At 50.6% G+C, this 19,175-nt stretch overlaps 1 protein-coding gene across 1 annotated transcript in view; it reads right to left on the bottom strand.

The window, feature by feature from the left end:
- PRMT5 (protein arginine methyltransferase 5) overlaps window positions 1-19,175 on the bottom strand; it is a 630,581-nt gene that overhangs the window by 280,128 nt on the left and 331,278 nt on the right. The window contains exons 5-6 of the mRNA XM_069633848.1: window positions 6,863-6,978; window positions 6,137-6,186 (exon numbers count right to left, since the gene is read on the bottom strand). Of these exons, the coding sequence (XP_069489949.1) occupies window positions 6,137-6,186; window positions 6,863-6,978 (166 nt within the window). The remainder of the gene's footprint in view (window positions 1-6,136; window positions 6,187-6,862; window positions 6,979-19,175) is intronic.

Genomic DNA, 19,175 nt, shown 5'->3' with positions numbered 1-19,175 from the left:
GCGTTGGCCGCTTTAATCGTCGTCGCTGCCGACGAGATGACTCTACGTCCCATAGCATCCAATTTCTTTCCCTCGCCGTCTGGCGGGGAAGTCGATGTGGAGGCCGCACCCCCCCCCCCGCTTTCTTCCTGGCTGCCGCGGAGACGACGGAATCCGGGGTAGGCTGCGCCCGGAGGCACAGGGGGGCCGTGTCCGGGACCCGGTACTTTTTCTCGTACCGGTCTCTTCTAGCTGGCGTCGTGGAAGGGTTCTTGAGGAGGGAAAGGCCCTCATTCCAAATGTCGTCCAACAGAGGCACTGCGAGGACCGTCTTCCTCTTGGCCTCGCGCCGCTGATAAAGGAAGCCTTCCTTTTTCTTCTCCTCAGGGCAGAGTTGGAAAAGCTCGGAAGCCCTGGAGATCATGGAGTGGAAAGATCCGATCTCGTCGGGCGGAGAAGCCCTGGCGGGAGGCGACGACGGAAGATCCTCGTCGTATGCCTCGTCGTCCGTACCCGTCGCTGCCGTGTCAGTCCCCGTATCATCCCCTCGGGTGGACGGGGAGGAGGGCTGGACGGGGCGCGACGGTTGAAAAGGAGGTGGTGGATGGATCCTTCTTTTCTTGGTAGGGGGAACACCAGAAGGTCCCGGTTCTGGATCCCCCGACGGGAGAGGTTCCTCCGTCGGTAACGGTAGCCTCGTCCTTATCTCGGAGCATAAGGACTGTATGGCCAACAAAATGGCCGCCGAGTTGTCTTGCGGCGCTGGCAGAGGGGAATCCGACGGGCGAGCAGGGGCCCCGTCGGTATCCTCGACGATGTCGTCGTCGTCACCTGCGTCGGGGTCCATTCCGACGGGCTGGCCTTCTTCCACGCCTAGGCCGTGGCTTAAGACCTCGATCAGCTCCTCTTCTGAGGTTGAGGCCGAATCTACGACGCCGCCCTGCCCCCCCCTTCTTCCCCACGGAGGGTTTCACAGGGGTCCTATCGATGGGCACAAAAGAAGACTCCCTCCGAGGAGGCAGGGAGATTCTGGGCCCCGAGGTCGCCACCACTGGTGCAGCCTCCACAGGCTGAGCCAGGGCCGCCGCGACCGTTTCGATAGAGGGCTTGGTCGGATGGATCAAGGCCTTCACCACCTTAGGTGCGCTCACCGCCTTATCCTTGAGGGAGGGGGCACTGCCACGCTCCTCCTCTGCCTTAGAGCTCGACCGGGGCCTCTCCAGGAGCTTCGCCGGGTGCTCGGCCTTCCTCTTACCCGACCCAGAGCGTTGGCTCGTGGTTGATGGTGCCGGGGAGGGTGCGCCCTGCCTGGCGCCCGTAGAGCCCGACCGTTCGGCGCTTCCCGGTGCCAGCGGACTCGCGGTGCTTAGCCTTATGTTGGGCCCCCGTCGCCGGGGCGCCCTCAAAGGTCTTAGAAGACCGCTCGGATTTCCTCTTCTTCTCGCCAGACGGGCTCTTACCCTCCAGCCAGTTGGCGAGACGTTGATGGCGGTCCTTCATGGTCCGTTCCGACATGTTGCCGCAAAACGCACAGTCCTTCTCCACGTGCGTCTTGTCCTCATGAAGGCAGTAAAGGCAGAAAGAGTGTTCGTCCTCCTTAAAGACGTTCTGGAGCTGGCATCCAGGGAAGACCCTGAACAGCTTTCCGGGCGTCGAGCTTCCCTTCTCCTGGGCCATCTCCGAGACCGGGCCTGAGAAGCTTCTGGAGTCCTCCGAAGTGTAGCTCGACGAAATCTTCACCCTTGAGGGGCACAGATGAATCCGACACGGGTCCCCGTTGATCGGATGTAGGATTGGTGGAGCTTGAGGCTCTTTTGACCGAAAGAATCGAAGTTTTTTGTGAAAAAGCGCGAAAAATAGCACTAACGCTCGAGAGCAATAGCACGAGGATCCCAACACATGAACGTGCGGTAAAAATCTGAAGATGGCTGCCAGAGGCGGTGCTTAGGTAGAGGGCAGTCATTGGCTGTGGTCAGTATGACGCAGAGACCAGTGATTGGTTATTACTACGAAAGACAGATCAGAAACGAAACTGATACTGGTTTTTTTCTTTACCGAGGATTCCCAGCCTGACGACGGGGAATATTCATGAGCATGTGAATCCATGCCAGACCCCATGCTGGAGAAAGAGTGTTCGTCCTCCTTAAAGACGTTCTGCAGCTGGCATCCAGGGCAGACCCTGAACAGCTTTCCGGGCGTCGAGCTTCCCTTCTCCTGGGCCATCTCCGAGACCGGGCCTGAGAAGCTTCTGGAGTCCTCCGAAGTGTAGCTCGACGAAATCTTCACCCTTGAGGGGCACAGACGAATCCGACACGGGTCCCCGTTGATCGGATGTAGGATCGGTGGAGCTTGAGGCTCTTTTGACCGAAAGAATCGAAGTTTTTTGTGAAAAAGCGCGAAAAATAGCACTAACGCTCGAGAGCAATAGCACGAGGATCCCAACACATGAACGTGCGGTAAAAATCTGAAGATGGCTGCCAGAGGCGGTGCTTAGGTAGAGGGCAGTCATTGGCTGTGGTCAGTATGACGCAGAGACCAGTGATTGGTTATTACTACGAAAGACAGATCAGAAACGAAACTTATACTGGTTTTTTCTTTACCGAGGATTCCCAGCCTGACGACGGGGAATATTCATGAGCATGTGAATCCATGCCAGACCCCATGCTGGAGAAGTGGCATCACATTGCATTGTTCCCAAGTACACTACGAAAAATATGGTTACGATACCACTATAATGTGATATGCATTTCATACAAGAATGGATCACCATATGTATCGTTAATATCAGTGTGTGTAGGCAGTTGCACCCCTGGCGACCCCCAAATGACATCCCTGAGGGGGGGGGCATATATATTAATCACCAAAAGGTAATTTCCCCAACGTCCCCTTTGGTTATAACACCATCCAAAATTGTGGCTAGTATGCTTCACAGAACTCCAATTGAAATGGTGCAAATATTAATTATATGACATGATAGTTTATTTATATAGCGCCTATACACAATGTGTTTCAATGTGCTTCAAGGTAAGGGAAGGAACAAGGGAAAATACAATGACATTCTTACAGGACATGAACAGTAAGGATGTGCAATTAACTATCATTCTCGGCCTGACAACATTTCAGATAGTGCAAGAGCTTATACATAGATTAGGAAGGGAGGGGGAGAGTGGGAAGGAAATGGAAACAGACAGGCGACTACCGTACTAGACCTGACGACATTTCTGGTAGAGCCAGAGAAGACAAAAAGGTGAGGGAGAGGGGTGTAGGGAAGGGAGGAACAAAACAAGCGACTATGGTACTAGACCTGACATTTCAGATAGTGCTGGAGGTGGGGGGGGGGTGGCTGGGGCGGGGGGCAACTAAGGGGAATGGGGAGGAGATAGCAACCTTGTCTATCATACTAGGTCCAGGGACAAGTGCATAGAAGAACGTGAGGGGAGGAGATGGGAAAGGGGAGAGGAGGAGAGAACAGAGTAGGCAGTCAAGAGTGGAGAAACGAGAGGGGAGAGCGAATACAATTGCAGAAGTCAGTAGTAACACAATGTTGCAAGCCTGGATACAAGATGAAGGTGGGAACAGCATGATTCAGGGCCACCATGAGAAAGGATGACACCGTGAAACAATGAAGTCCATAAAAGTCAAATCCAGCATTGGCCACAAGACGGTGATGGTGAAACCAGAATGTATCAGGACAGATTCCTGCAGAAGCGGGAGGGAAGAAGGGAAGGAGGGAGGGGTTTGGAGGGGGAGGGTGTGGATGGACCAGGTTAGAAGAATCAAGCAAAACAAGCAACACCTGGGGGGATGGTGGTCACAGGGGACCAGAGGGGTGGGGATGGCCTATGGGGACAGAGGGAGTAAACACATGTTGATGCATGCTTACCTGCTGTCTGAGCACTTTATCTGCCATTCACTTTGGATGCCCGGGCGTGAGGTGACGTTGATCTAAGAGTTAAAAGCAGGAAGGATGAGGCAGGGCTAAGAAGGTGGGTGGTGCTTAGGCCAGGTGACCTAGATCCACTTGCACCTGCTCCACATCGGCAAAGGAAAAGAGGCTTTAGGGCTCCATAAGTAGGGGAAAAAGAGCAGCAACCAGGAAAGCACCAGGTGGTCGGGGCTTGCTAAGTGGGGGAAAAAAAAGAGCTGCAACCAGGAACGCACCAGGTGGCTGGGGCTTACGCCAGGTGACCTAGATCCACTTGCACCTGCTCCCCATCTGCAAAGGAAGAGAGGCTGGAGGGCTCCTTAAGTAGGGAAAAAGAGGGGCAACCAGGAAGACACGAGGTGGGTGAGGCTCAGGCCAGGTGACCTAGATCCACTCGCACCTGCTCCCCCTCTGCCACTAAGTGGGGAAAAAGAGCAGCAACCCAGAAGGCGGCCGTCAAATACAATTGGCTGCACATTCCAAGTTTCCTGCAATGGTATCAGAGGAACTAGATTTCAGTTTTTAATTAGTCCACTCTCTGAAGTATAATGTGAGAAACCACAGGTGTTTCAACTAAACATAAATCTCAGGTCAGGGCCTTTTTTCAAAATCCACCCGAAAGCCTGTAGGCAGCCATTGCGGATAACCATCTGCATCACCATTTAACGACGTTTGTTCAAATGTGGAAGTTCAAAAATTGCCGCTCATACCATGGTTCTTTCCACCGTCTGATTCATCGTTTTATCATAAGCAGGTACATCACTTACTTCATCAGTGTCCCCATTATATTTAGCAAACTGAATTCTCGATACTTGGCATTCATGACCCCCCCTCTTAAAAAGTCCACTTTCATGAGCCAATAAGAAATTAAGTAGATCATCCAACTTAACCACCACATGGACAGAATCCTACTCCGCCCGTTCCATCTGATCTACTAACCTTATGTCATTGCTAGTTCTGACCCTTAGTGGAATAATGCTCTGAAGGATTGATTACCGAGTGGTACGGTTAAAAATCTGATATGTCTAGTTTCGATGCATATGACAACAATGCATTATATCCCACAGGTATAGCCTGCTCAATCATAGTGCCAACCATGGCCTTTATAATATTGCAATTGGCTTCCAGAACAATAGCATCAGTGGCCTGGTCAGAAACTATTGCGGTTTCAGCTCCATCTTCCCCAAAGTTACTTATCCCTTCCTGTCCGCTTGAGTCATCACTTGCGTTCTCCTTTTTCATTAACCTCCCTTGTCTAATTCTACTAACAATACCGGCCTTTCCATTACCCATGCATGTCTCTTTACTAGGTGGAGGTAAGAACTAATGTCATTACTCATTCCAACCACACTATCTACAGCCTGTAAATGCCTCCCCCATAATTAGCGCTATGCACCATCAACACTTGACAACTTTCCTCCCAGGACCCTTCTTACTGGAGTTTGTACCCTGAATAGCCCTGGCCAATTCAAAATTACCATTTTCCTACTTGTATGCATTGTGACATCATTCATCCTTAAACATTGCTTATGTTTAGCCTTTACAAGTAGGCATCTTTGGCTTACAGGCGGTGGGAGATCATCATTTCCATCTATGCAGTCTCCATTTCCCCTAGAACATACTTGAGTCAACTTATCCTTTATAACATTACCCAGTCTCGCTGCCGGGTAATATACAGGAAACACTTCTTGAAATTAATCCAACTACAAAAACTCCTTTCTAAAATGAATCGTACAAGAGCAGCTTACAAAAAGCTTTAAGCAGTTTTTTAGAAAACCTTGATTAAAGAGTGAGACAGCATGACTGATCCTGTCCCTGCATTGCATTGTGTCTCTCTGAAGCAGCTTTGCTGCTGTAAAGGGTATGTGTCTATTCAGGTTTACCAGCGTGCATTTTTTCCTTTTAAAGGCAAAATCAGAGATTAAAGTTAAAGCAGCATGAGTGCATTTAGTTTAATTTAGTTGAACAAATATTGCAAGACAAATGGGCATATTTAATTGACCAGAATCCTACTCCTAGGCAACGATATTCACTGTCCATGAATATTGATGAAGATTTCCTAGAGAACTACAGAAAAACGGCATTGATACCTATAAAAAGACATTGCCCCGAATATTGTAGTGATCTATTAGAGTGCCTTCCACAGATTCTTCTCTTTTTGTTTGCAGTCTTCAATCTTTCCTCACTCAAAAAACAGGTCCAACAATAACAGCAGCATTAGGGAACACTCACCCAAGGCAATTCGCTTGTTGTAGTCGCAGAGCGTCCGAAAGTTGTGCCACCTGCCAGGGGAGTGAGGAGAAGGTTGGGAGAAGAGACAAATATACAGATCTTAAGTAGCCATATCAAAGCTGAAGAACCTACAGTGATGGTTTCAGTAAAGTCCCAGCAGCTCAGGAGAGCAGATAAGCCCAGAAACTCCTCCCTTCTCTGCACACTGGTAGATAATGGCTTGCAAAGCGGAAAGAGCCATACAGAGGCACATCATGGAGCAGTGTAACATGCCTTAGAATGATGTGGGGGCTGGAATATCACACAGAGGGGGCAGTGGATACCTGAAAAAGGACCCAATCAAGTGGGAAAAGCAATCTGAATCAGTCCCACTCCACCCATCGGGAAGCATCATGCATCCTTGATCTAATGACGGCATTGGTATGCGTCATCCCTGTGACCCAATTTATGTCCTCATACCATGGCAGGCTAGCCTCACTAATGTACAGACTGACTGGATCAATGGGTTGCCTTGGCCCTCAGGAACCTAGCCTTGCAACTCTAGTGCGATGTGCCTTTGAATTGGGGTCTGCTCTATCCACGGGTAATTCCACACATCCCCTGTAGAGAATCACTTCACTCCATCCCAGGTCCTTCATTAGGATCCCGAACGTGCACGTCTACCCTCCTTGGGAGGTTAATGAGGCAGAGCATGTAACAATCCCACATAAAAGTGCTCACTCTTACCACAGCCATGTCCTCTCCTCGCCGCTGCCGTCTTGCTCGGGGCTGAGCACCAGTTCATTCTCTATGAGGTCATCACGCAGATCCTCTGCCGCAATCAGGGGTACACGCATCCAATACTGGGGGCAAAAGATGGGGGGGGCATGTGATGGGGTGCATATCCTGCTACAACACAGAAATTTATCAAACTATGATCAAATAGCTGAAAGTCCACAGAGCTTCTACAAGGGACCGGTTAACTGTAATGAGCCCCCAGACCAGTAAACAACTTCTGGGGGCATTACCTGATCATACAATATGGTATCCTTATTGAGGCAATTCCATTTAACAAAGCAGGAGTTCTGGTTTAATTCTGTTGGATGTCTATACTCATTCATCTAACTTTTCATAATGCATTTCCCTTCAAACAGTTCTCTTTGGCGATTGGCAGAAATCTGCTCACACTGCTTTATAGTGCTTTTAGATGGGCAAGGTATGGTTATATTTATCAATATACAACCTTCTGAACTTTCTTCAGTTCTTGGCATTCTTATGCTGGCCTTGGGGATAATTTTGACAAGCATTCAATTTGAAGGACTTTTTTTTAACCACATCTACCAGTGAGAAACTAAATTCCTTTAGGCTTCTCTAAATAATCAAGACAACAGACGTGCTTCCCTTTGCTTGTATTTACACCACTAACTTGAACCACAACTAGCAGCAAGCAGCATCAATGTCTTGGCTTCGAGTTTCAAACTTGAATATACCTATAACCCAATATGCTTGGATGAAGTTTCCTTAGATTTGACATGGCATTTATAACGCGCTTATACACAAGTAGGAAATATTTCCATTTGCAACTTTGTTTCATATAAAACCCCATTCTTATTTTTATCCTGTACTGATTTTTTGAAGGGAAGTGAACTCTACAGCTTCACTTCTCTTGCTCATTTGTAATAAAGAAACTGATCAGTCTTTCAGACTGGGAAGAACAAGTAACTTTCTTACCTGGTAACGTTCTTTTGATGGGATGTCCGACGACTTATTCCACATCTATGACAGGTAATCCCCACAGCTGTGCTGCTTCGGAAAATTTTTGGCGTCTGCGTCCTGCATCAATGACGTCGATACGCTGTCCTGGAGGGTCTCCGTCGAGCCAACGTCACCGGATGTTATAAGTAGGACGCACGATGCACGTACCCTCAGTTATAGTTTTTTCCCAGAACGCGTGGCACCAACCTTCTGCCAGAATGACTACAGAAAGCCTTGCGGTAACGGAAGCTGCAATCGCATAAGAAATTCTGTAGAGGCAAGTAGGGAGGGAGCGATGTGGAATACGTCGTCGGAACATCCCATCGAAAAAACGTTACCAGTTAAGAGAGTTACTTGTTCTTCGAGGGGATTGGTTCCTCCGACGTATTCCACACCTATGACAGACTCCCAAAGCAGTACCAACGTATGGAGGTGGGAAAAGAATTTAGAATTTGAGAATGCCCAATCAAATTGCAGAACAGAGGACCGCCTTACCAAAGGCTAAGTCATTACCAGGGATAGAATCCAGTGAGTAGTGTTTTACAAAAGTATGGGCAGAGACCCATGTGGCTGCTTCACAAATGTTATGAATGGGAACACCCTTCTGCAGAGCAGTGGAGGCAGCCACACCCCTAGTAGAATGGGCCCTCAAGCCCAACGGAGGGTCATTACCCGCCAGACGGTAGCATTCCGAGATGGTCAGGATAATCCATCTGGACAAGGTCTGCTTAGTAACAGCTTGACCCAAACCCCTTCCAGCGTATCCTACAAAGAGCTGATCGTCCAGTCTGACCCGGGACATGCGTGAGATGTAGAAGCTTAACGCTCTCCTAGGATCCAACCTACGGAGCCTCTCCTCTTCCTTACCAGGATGTGGAGGAGGATAGAACGCCGGAAGAACAACCTTCTGGCTCAAATGAAATTCCAAAACCACCTTCGGAAGAAAAGAAGGACGAACTCCAAGGACAACCCTGTCCTTATGAAACAGTGAAGGGTGGCTTAACTGACCGTGCCGGTCTCTCACTCACTCAGCGAGCGGAAGTAACCGCAACCAAAAACAGTTTTCAGAGTTAACAGTCTCAAAGGGCAAGAAAGCAAAGGCTCAAACAGAGCATCCATAAGAAACTTAAGAACAAGGTTCAAATCCCAATCGGGCACCAGAAAAGATGACGGAGGGAACACATTAGTGAGCCGTTTCAAAAACTGAGAAATTAAAGGAATCTTAAAATAGGAACATTCTTCAGACGAGCGCTTAAATATGGACAGCGCCGCCAGGTAACCTTTAATGGTCCCCACTTGCAAGCCGCGGTGGGCCAAAGAAAGCAAAAAAGAAAGAACCATGGGAATGTCACATTCAAAAGGATCCACATTCTTAACTCTGCACCAGTCGCAAAACTTTCTCCAACGGCAACGGTACAGAGACTTTGTTGCCGGCCGCCTGGCCGAGAGCAACACCTCCAGCACGTCTTCAGGGACGTCCCAATCCTTATACCTCAACCTTTCAGAAGCCAAGCGTGAAGGTTGAGGGATCTGACCTCTGGATGGAGAACCTGACCCCCCCCTTTCCCGTGAGAGCAGATCGTCTCGGTAGGGAAGACGACGTGGAGGGCAGATGGACAAGTCGAGAAGGTCCGGGTACCACGTCCTCCGCGCCCACGCCGGAGCAATGAGGATCATCCGGGAACCGAACCTCCGTAACCTCCGCAGTACTTGCGGGATGACGGGGACTGGAGGAAACGCGTACAGCAGTGGGAATGACCACTCCACCACGAACACGTCTCCTAAGGCTACTTTTGGAGGAAATCCCCGCGAGCAGAAACTTTCGCACTTCCGGTTGACACTGGAGGCGAAGAGATCCACTTGAGGGGTCCCCCAAAGGGCGAAGATCTGCAGGAGAATCTCCTGAGCCAGCTCCCACTCTTGAGAGATCGTGCTCTGCCTGCTCAGAGCGTCCGCCGTCTCGTTGTCGTCTCCGGCCAGATGAACAGCTGAGATCGATACTTCCTGCTGGATGGCCCAGAACTCGAGCTGCATCGCCTCCCTGCACAGAGGAAGTTACCCTGCCCCCCCCCTTTTTGTTGAGGTAGTGCATGGCCACCGTGTTGTCCGTTAGAATCAGGACACTCTTTCCTCGCAGAGTCGGCAGAAAAGCCTTCAGGGCTAGCCTGACGGCCCTCAGCTCCAACAGATTGATATGGAGCCTGGACTCCGACGGAGACCAACGACCGCTGACTCAACTCGTTGGCAAGAGCTCCCCATCCCGTGAGGGATGCGTCTGTCACGATCGTCACCTCCGGCCAGGGCAGCCAAAATGGGGCCCCCTTCACAGATTGCCTTCGACGGCCCACCACAGAAGGTCCTGGGCGACCGAGGGCGGCACCTGAACAGGGTCCGACAGCCTGCCGGAGGACTGAGACCACTGGAGCTTGAGTGTCCACTGTAAAGATCTCATCCGCAGACGAGCCTCTGGCACCAGAAGAATGCAGGCTGCCATGAGGCCGAGCAGTCTCAAGAACTCGGACGCTGGGAGATTCTGGGCAAGTTGAAACGTGTGCACCATCAGCTGAATGTGAAGAGCCCTCACCTGGGGAGGAAAACACTGCCCCAGGGATGTGTCGAGCACTACTCCGATGTACTGGAGTCGCTGCGTTGGTGTCAAATGGGACTTCTTTAAATTGAGGGAGAAGCCCAGCGTGTGAAGGGAGTGGCAGGTGACAAACAGATCCAGGACTTGCTCGGGAGAGCTCCCCCTGATCAACCAATCGTCCAGGTAGGGGTAGACGTGAATCCCCCTTTCCTGAGATGCGCTGCCACCACCACCATGAGCTTGGTGAAAACCCTCGGGCGGATGTCAATCCGAACGGCAGGACCCGAAACTGAAAGTGCGAGTCGCCAACCGCGAACCTCAGGTACTTCTTGTGCTTGGGATGGATCGGCACATGGAAGTAAGCGTCCTTGAGGTCGAGAGAGACAAACCAGTCCTGACGTTGAAGGGCCTGGAGGACTTGAGAGTAACGATCTTGAACTTATCCTTCCTGAGTAGTTTGTTCAAACCGCGCAAGTCCATGATGGGTCTCAATCCCCCCCGTCTTCCTTTGAAATCAAAAAATAAGGGGAATACCATGCTTTGTTCCTCTCTGCTACAAGCACCAGTTCTATGGCGCCTTTCTCCAGCAGGGCTTGAATTTCCTGCGCAAGGAGTGGATCCGGACTCTTCAAAGAGGTTCCCAGGTGGATTGCCGTGAGGCCTCTGCCGAAAAGGAAGACAATAGCCATGGGTTATGATCTCCAGAACCCACACATCTGAAGTAATGGCTTGCCACTCTACAAGATGCTGCACCAGCCTTCCCCCAACCGGCGAACTATGGGACCTGGCCTCATGACTGCGGCGCACCTGAGGGCAAAGAGGCAACTGCCCGAGCGGCCTTGGCACCTCGAGGACCCCCGTTTCCAACTCTGGCACTCTTAAGGTGGCCTCTTGACTGCTAGCTCCTCTCGCTTTACTGAAGGACGAGTAATAGCGAAAGGAACCTCCCCTCCATTGCTGTCCCCTCAGACGAAAAGGCGGAGGTTGACTAACTGCAGCGCCCAACGACTTCGCTACAGCTTTGGAGGTCTGCAACCTCTCACAGCTCTCGTCAGCCTTGCTGCCAAAAAGATGTTCACCGTCAAAGGGCATGTTGAGGAGCCAGGACTGCACATCAGGAGCGAACCCAGACTTCCGCAGCCACGCAAACCTGCGTAATACGGTGCTCGCCGCCATGGACCGGCTGACACAACCTGCCATGTCCAAACCCGACTGAACAGCCTCACATGGCATCCTTGCCATCCTGAACCATAGCAAGGAAACCATCCCGTTCGTCCCCTTCGGGAATATGTTCAGCCGCTAATGCAACACAGTTCCACAGAGTGTGTGTGAAACAAGACAAGGCACATATGGAGTTGGCCGCCTGAAGCGCCTTACCCCCTGAAGAAAACACTTTCTTCGCCCGCCGTCAAAACGTTTGTCGTCCCTATCCGGAGGGATGGTAGGATACGACGCCTGCTTTGCCGGGGCCGTAGCCGCCTGCACCACCAAACTCTCCGGAGTGGGGTGCCTGGACAAGTAGCAGGGGTCGCTACTGGCTGGACGGTATTTTCGCGACAAAGACTTGCCCACTCCTGGGAGAGACTCCGGAGCAGTCCAAGCTGCCGCCACCCTTCTCTGCAGAGCCATATGAAACGGCAATACCGGGTCAGTGGGGGGACCAAGATCAAGGATGTCCGTGAGATCATCCTGAACGAACTCCCCTGGGGGAGCCGACCAACCCAAGTACTCTGAAACCCGAGACATAAGGCGCCGATATGAAGAATCGGCATGAGTGCCAGGCTCCGGCCTACAAAACTCCACCTCCGGAGAGGTGTCCAGTCCACTGGCATCATGCAGTGACTGCCTCAGGTCATCAAACTGGCTATGGCCCGAGATAAGCTCATCAGGTACCGTAACTGGAACCAAGCCGTCATCAGAGCCTTCATCACCCTCTGAAATGTACTCCAGGCAGTGAGAGGAAGACATCTGGGGACCAAAGCTGTGCCTGACCTTAGCCAGAGCCTTTCTAGGGGCTAACCCCCGTGCCACGGGGCCCCTCCGACACCACCGCCTCGAAAGGCGTCGAGGGTGCCGAACGAGTCGGCACCGGCAGAAACGGCGTCGAGCGAATCGGCATCGATGTCAGCTGCAGCGCCGCCAGCATCAGCGGCGTCGACAGAGGCTCGAAGCCGGAGCTCCGAGCAGGTCTCTCGACGACCTAGGCGCCGACAGTGTCGACGACCCCCTCGGAGGCGGAGCCTCGAGAGAAATCTTAGACGTCCTCGGCGCCACAGGCGTCGACGTCTTCTTCGAAGACGGCACAGGATCACGCGGTCTCGGGCGCGTCGAGGACCGGGACCTGGAACGGGCATGGCGAGAACGGCTACCCTTGTCCGAGCGGGTCCTCTCTTGCGAGCCGTGCCGACCACCCGAGCCCGAATGCGTACGAGCGGTGTCTCTCGACAGGTGCCGACAGACCCCACTCTGAGGCGCGGACGGACCGGTGCCCTGCGATTCAAGAATCGCTAGCATCTGCTTCCCGAAGAAAGCCCATTCCTCCGGTGTCCCATGCATGGAGGGATAAGCGACCCGCCTACGGGCGAGTCCTCGGAAGAGGACGGGGAAGGCGACCGATGCCGGCGCTTGCGGGAATGCCTCGAAGAGGTGGAGTAGTGGCGAGACCGACTCCTGGAAGGAGACCCACTGGACTTCCGAAGATGATGCGGAGAGTCGCCTCTCGAATCATCCGTCGAAAGCCCTGCAGACCTCGACTTCCTGGGGCTTAGGCACCAGACCTACCGACAGCTTCTTCTTGCATTCCCGCAAGGCCTTTGCAGTGAGCGACTGGCAGTCGACACAGTCTTCCATATCGTGGGCCTCCCCGAGGCACCAGAGGCAGGCGTCGTGCGAGTCCGTGACCGACATCTTGGACCCACAGTCCCCGCATTTCTTGAAGCCCGGACGCGGGGTTGAAGATGAAGTAGACATCGCCACAAACAGGTCTTCACAAAAAACCAAACAGGTTCAACGAACCGAGAAGAAAACAGCAAACTCCAAAGAGTCGAGTCGTACCAAGATTCACGAAGCGAACACGTTCACCGAAAAACGGAACTGAGGCTATGGGCTTCGTGCGTCCTAATTATCGCATCGGGTGACGTCGGCCGTCAGAGGTCGTCCTCGGAGACGGCGCATCGAGGTCATCGACGCAGGAGCCGAAGATTTTCCGAAGCAGCATAGCTGTGGACATTACCGGTCATAGATATGGGATACGTCGGAGGACCCAATCCCCTCGAAATAAGATTACGATAAGTAACATAGGTTTTCTTTTCTGATCTTGTGGATCTACTTAGATTCACATGCTGTGTTTAAACTAGCAAGCAGTGGCATGAGATGGTGGTGGGATGTTTGAACGTGCAGCAGCAAAAATATGTCTCAATACCGCCTGACCCACCTGTGAATCACTCTTAGATTGGTGTATCCAAGTAGTAATGTTGTGTAAAGGTGCATTTGCAATTAAAGCTATAGTAGCGTCTGTGCCTCGAGTAGAGTGCTATCGGCGTAAAAGGTAAGGATCTCTGTCAAAGAGAAGAACACATCTGGATGCATTTCACAATCCATTTAGAAATAGCTGACAGACAGGATCCCTTTCTCTTCCAGTGGCTATGGAAACAAAGAAATGGTCTGTTTTCAGTAGTGGTTTTGGATCACAGCTCCCCTGACTAATGAATGGAGGCTTTTCTCTGCTGAATTTGTAGGGTTTTGGAAGAATGGTTGAAGTTCTATAGACTGATTGGCATGAGTTTAGGAGAGAAGCGTGAATGTGTGCGCAAAACAACTTTGTCCTTGTGAATGGCGAGAAATGGATCTTGAACTGAGAGCGCCAGCAGTTCAGAAAGCCATGAGAGAAGCAGTCGGTGAGACACCCATGACTGGTGTTATGCATTGGCTCAAAAGAAGGGCCCATAAGTTTAGTAAGGACACATTGAAGTCCCATCCAAGAGTTGAATTTGAAATTGAAGGGCGTCACGTTTTCACTGCTTTGATAAAGGCTTTAATATCATGTACTTTCCACCAAGAAACGGGTGGTGAAAGCAGAAAGATCAGCTAGATGCATTCGCAGCAAATTAAAGACTAGCCCTGAACCTAAAAGGTAAAGCAGGTACAGAACAATGTGAGAAGGCGTGCAGTCAATAGGACTGATGTTATGTGATCTACACCAAATGAAAAAGCGTTTCCACTTTGAAACGGCAGTGTATGGTATTAGGTTTACGTGCCTCCTTAAGAATGTCCATACGTCTCAGGCAGATTTAAATGCCCACATTCTATGAATTTAGGAGTCAAGCGCTAAATTCAGTTTTTGAGGATATGGATGCAGTGTTGATCCCCCACGATTCTGGGACAGCATTTTGAACAGGCACAGTAGTTTGACTGCAAGAACAAAACAGACATTTTAATTAGGTGTGAGAACCATGTCTGCCGGGCCCACATTGTAGCCATTAGGCAAAGTTTTACATGTTCCTGGTGCATCTTGTGTACTATCCTGTTAAGTAGAGGAGTCATCGTGGTGGGGGGCTGTAGAGGGAGCAAATTCCCCTGACCAATTCATCCACAGGGCGTTCCCCCTTGGATCTTGTCTGGAGGTACCTGGAGGCGAAGTCTGGGCACTGCACATTCCCCAGTGTTGCGAAGAGATCGATATGTGGATGACCCCATTCCATGAAGACGTTGTGTAAAATGTCTGTGTACAACTGACATTCGTGCTCTACGGGAAGTTGCATGTTTCTGCTGAGGACATCTGCTAGAAGATTGTGTTCCCCTCGAAAATGTTGGGACAGGAGGAAAGTGTGTTGTTTCATCAGACCAATTCCATATGATCAGGGCTAGTTTAGACAGACCAGGAGAGTGTACTGCCCGGTTTTTATAAAACATAGCTGTTGTGCTGTCCATTAAGACTAGAACTGTTTTCCCTTGCAGCTGGTTTTGAAAGGCTTCAAGAGTTTTGAACGCTGCTAGAAGCTCTAACAATTGATGTCCTTTTTGAAGTAAAGTCTCCACCCCCGCTTTTAGGATGAGCGGATGTTCTTGCGACATCCTTCGGTGTCTTGGAGGATGGTAACAATTCGCCCCTTGCGTGGCTGAATGATGTAATTCGACCTACTGGAGATGCATGGGAGGGAACCTTGGTAGGCAAGTCATTTACTGGCAGGGGAGCATCTAGAGGATGCACTCCTACCTCTATTCTTGCCTCGTCTGAAACCCTGGTGTTGTGAGGATTGGTAATTCGAGGGTGTACCTTGTGACGAGTACCACAGAGAGGAACCTGATGAAAACCATGACTGAGTGGGTCTGTAGAAGCCTTGAGAGCGGAACGAACGGCGGGTGTTGAATATGGCGTAATGAATATATGGCTTATTAGAGATCTGACTCAAGGTCTTGAGTCATCTTTTTTTGTCCGTTTCTAAAACCTCATCTACAGCCTTTCCAAACAAGATCGATTCTTCAAATGATTTGTTAATCAGGGCGGCTTGTGTCTCCGGTTTAAAACCAGAATTGCATAGCAAGGGTACCCTGTGCGAGGACTATCTGCTGGTTCTTGAGTCAAGGGTATTCTTAAAAATATAAGTAATCAGACTACCTTCTTTGAGGAGGTTTAGTAATTGAGACCTAGTGGGCTCAGGGACGTCAGTTAAGCTATCCTGAAGTAACCCCCCCTGTACATCGCTGTAGCTTGCCAACAGAGTAGTTATTGGCAATGTGTGCCAAGTAAGCAGCTGGGGCAGTGACCCTTTTGACTAAAGTATAAAGCTTTTTGCACTCTTTATCTGGGAGTTCTTCAGTATTAGATAGTCTTGTGGTAGTAACTACTAGCGAGTCGGGAGTTACATGACCCCTGAATATATGGAGAGTTAGTAGGTGCGGGTTTAAAAAATGTTTTCACTCGCGGGTTAACTGCCTGTGTGAGGGGAACGTGCGAGTAGGGATGGTGCGATTCTCTTTATAATTTAATAAGGGAATAGACCCGCTCACAGCTTTTTTCTCTTTCAAAAAGTCTCCACAAAATCAGGAACAGTTTGCCCGAGTCTGGATCTGGAAGTGTTCTGCAGGAGATTAAGAGAAGCTGATCATCAATGAGAGCGAGTCTCGGGGTTGATCCAGAGGATCAGCACCACAAAACACAATGTCTGGTTCATCTAATGTATCATGAGTGAGATTAGACAGAAAAGTACCCTGGTCAGCATCCCTGTACCATGTATCCAGATCTTTATCCCCCTGGTCTTGGTGATAGTTTAAGTCGCCTTGGTCGTCCTGGACTTCTTGAAATATAATGGAAGCATCTTGTAAAGCATCTTGTAAAACATCATGTGAAGGAGAGTGGTTGAGTCTGGGAGATTTGGGAGGTGGTTCAACCTCATCTAGGAACAGATTATGTTTCAAAGGTTATATGTCCATAATTGTTACCATCTACACAACCTGTCAGTTGTTATAAAGCTGCTATTGCTAGAGGTGGGAGGAGCCGAGGGCTCAGGTTCTTTGAGGATTTTAAAAGGCTCTCGTGCTGGGAAGTGATTTCAGTGATCCTGGTATTGTATGCGTTTCATTTGGTAGATATTGGCATGAGCCAAGTTTGTAGTGGTGCTCTAGGTAGGCTTGAATTTGGGAGTAGGCTGTGCGGTCCAGGATTTTGAGAAGGAAAGGAACTGTAGTAGTGGTGCAGTAGTTAGTCGAAAGGTTGGGGTCAAGAGAGGGTTTAAGTAAAGGCATTACTCATGCTTCGTTAATAGAAGTAGGGACAGAGCTGGAGGCAAGTAAGGCAATTCTGAGTTTAGTGATGATGTGGGAAGAGTTCATTGCCAAAGAGCTTCACACAGTGGGCAGGGCAGACGTCACCTTTACAGTTGGGTGGTTTTAGGTGATGGATGATTTTGCAGATGTCAGAGGGGATGACTGGAGAGAAGTGGAAAAGGGGTAAGGGCGATAGAGTGGTTTGTAGAGGGTGGTGTGGAGAAGTAGCCAATGCCGTCCCCTGGTCGTATGGGAGGAGGTTACCGACGGGGAATCGGTGATGACTCCATCAGATTCATCACAATGATACAGCCAGATAACCACCTGATGAAAGCCTTAGACAGAACCTTCCCATGTGCCACATGGCCAAAACTGACAAAAAGTTGAAGTCTTTTCCGAAAGTCCTTAGTGCATGCAAAATAGAACTTTAGGGCACGTGCCACATACAGCAAATGCAACACCATCTCAGTAGGCGAAAAGGGATTTGCAAAGAAAACTGGCAGAACCAAAAGCTTGTTGAGATGAAAGTCTGGCAGCACCTTTGGCATGAAGTTGCAGAACCACCTTAGCTGAGTGGAACGACAGATATGGAGGTTTACATGAGAGCTCCTGTATCACCCAGACCTGGCTGAAGTGATTGCCACCAGGAAGACTGTCTGCCACAACAAACTACAAAGGGGATCAGTGCATTGGCTCAAACGGAGGACCAATCAGTCTTAACAGTACTACGCTTAGCTCCCACAACGAGGCCGCAGGCTTCACCGGATGAAATGTTAAGAGGCCCTTGAGGCACTCTAGAACGAGCCTGTGTAACCACAAGGAGAGCTTGCCCGGAGCTCAGGTATAGTGGGTTCTGGTGGCCAGGTGGACCTTGATAGATGCGTGGGCAAGGGAATCCTTGGCAAACGAGAGCAGGTATGGGAGAAGCTGCAGAGCGGTCACGTGCAGAGAAATCTTCTGTGTCTGGCACCACACTAAAACGCACCACTTGTGCTTGTAGCAAGGGAGCATAGAGGGTACCCTGGTCTTGGCGTCCAAAGTCTAGGGCCGCAGGAGCCAGGCCGTGAGGCTCAGGGATGCAGGGTCGTGGTGCAGGATTGACCCTCTTCTGGAGGCTGTTTAATGGCTGGAACCGCTAGATAACGATGTCACAGTACCAGATCTGCCGGACAACGTCAGTGTTAGGATCACACGTAGCAACAGCGAAATCTTTAGGAAAGCGTACAGGAAAAGGCTCCACCAATGGAACGAGAAGGCATCCCCCAGATTCCTTGGCTGAGTACACCTGCTGGCAAACTTCTGGCACTAGGCGCTGGTAGCTCTCTCAAAGAGGTTGATCTGAGGGAGACCCCCACTCGCTAAGCTCCCATTAAGGACGGGATCAAAGCTCCCCAATGAGAGTCTGCAACTGTTTTGCATGCCTGCCAGGTGAAAAGGTACAAGGAACATGCGTTGAACAATGGCCCAGCGCTGTAGTGTCTGTGCCTCCACGGAGCGCACACCCCGCCCTGTTTCCGGGTGTAGAATATGGTGGTGGTGTTGCCTGTGAAGACACTTGCAACCTTTCCATGAAGCTGAGGCTGAAAAGACTAAGACTTCCTGCAGCTCCAGGATGTTGATGTGGAGCTCCTTCTCCGGGAACCAGAGTCCTCTGGCGTGCTAATGTCCTGTGTGGGCTCCCCAGCCCTTTACAGGCGTCTGTCGTGGTAGTCTCCCGATATGCCAGAGTTTGAAAAGGAGCACCATGAGAGAGATGTGGGTGAAGGGACCACCATTACAAGCCTGAGCCGAATGCCCGATTGAGGGCAATCTTGTTGGTCCATGTGCAAGTGACTGTCTGCCCCCTGGCATCTGCATCCTGCAAAGCGGGACCAGGTGGATACAGGAGGACATCAGCCCTCTGCAGGGACTTGATGGGCAAGACTGTTGCGAAGGAAGCTGTTGATAGCCGTT

This window comes from Ambystoma mexicanum, chromosome 13 (assembly GCF_040938575.1).
Source record: "Ambystoma mexicanum isolate Mex_15411 chromosome 13, UKY_AmexF1_1, whole genome shotgun sequence".
NCBI lineage: Eukaryota > Metazoa > Chordata > Amphibia > Caudata > Ambystomatidae > Ambystoma > Ambystoma mexicanum.
Note: the sequence above shows the minus strand (reverse complement) of the source record. Positions and strands in the feature narration are given on the sequence as shown.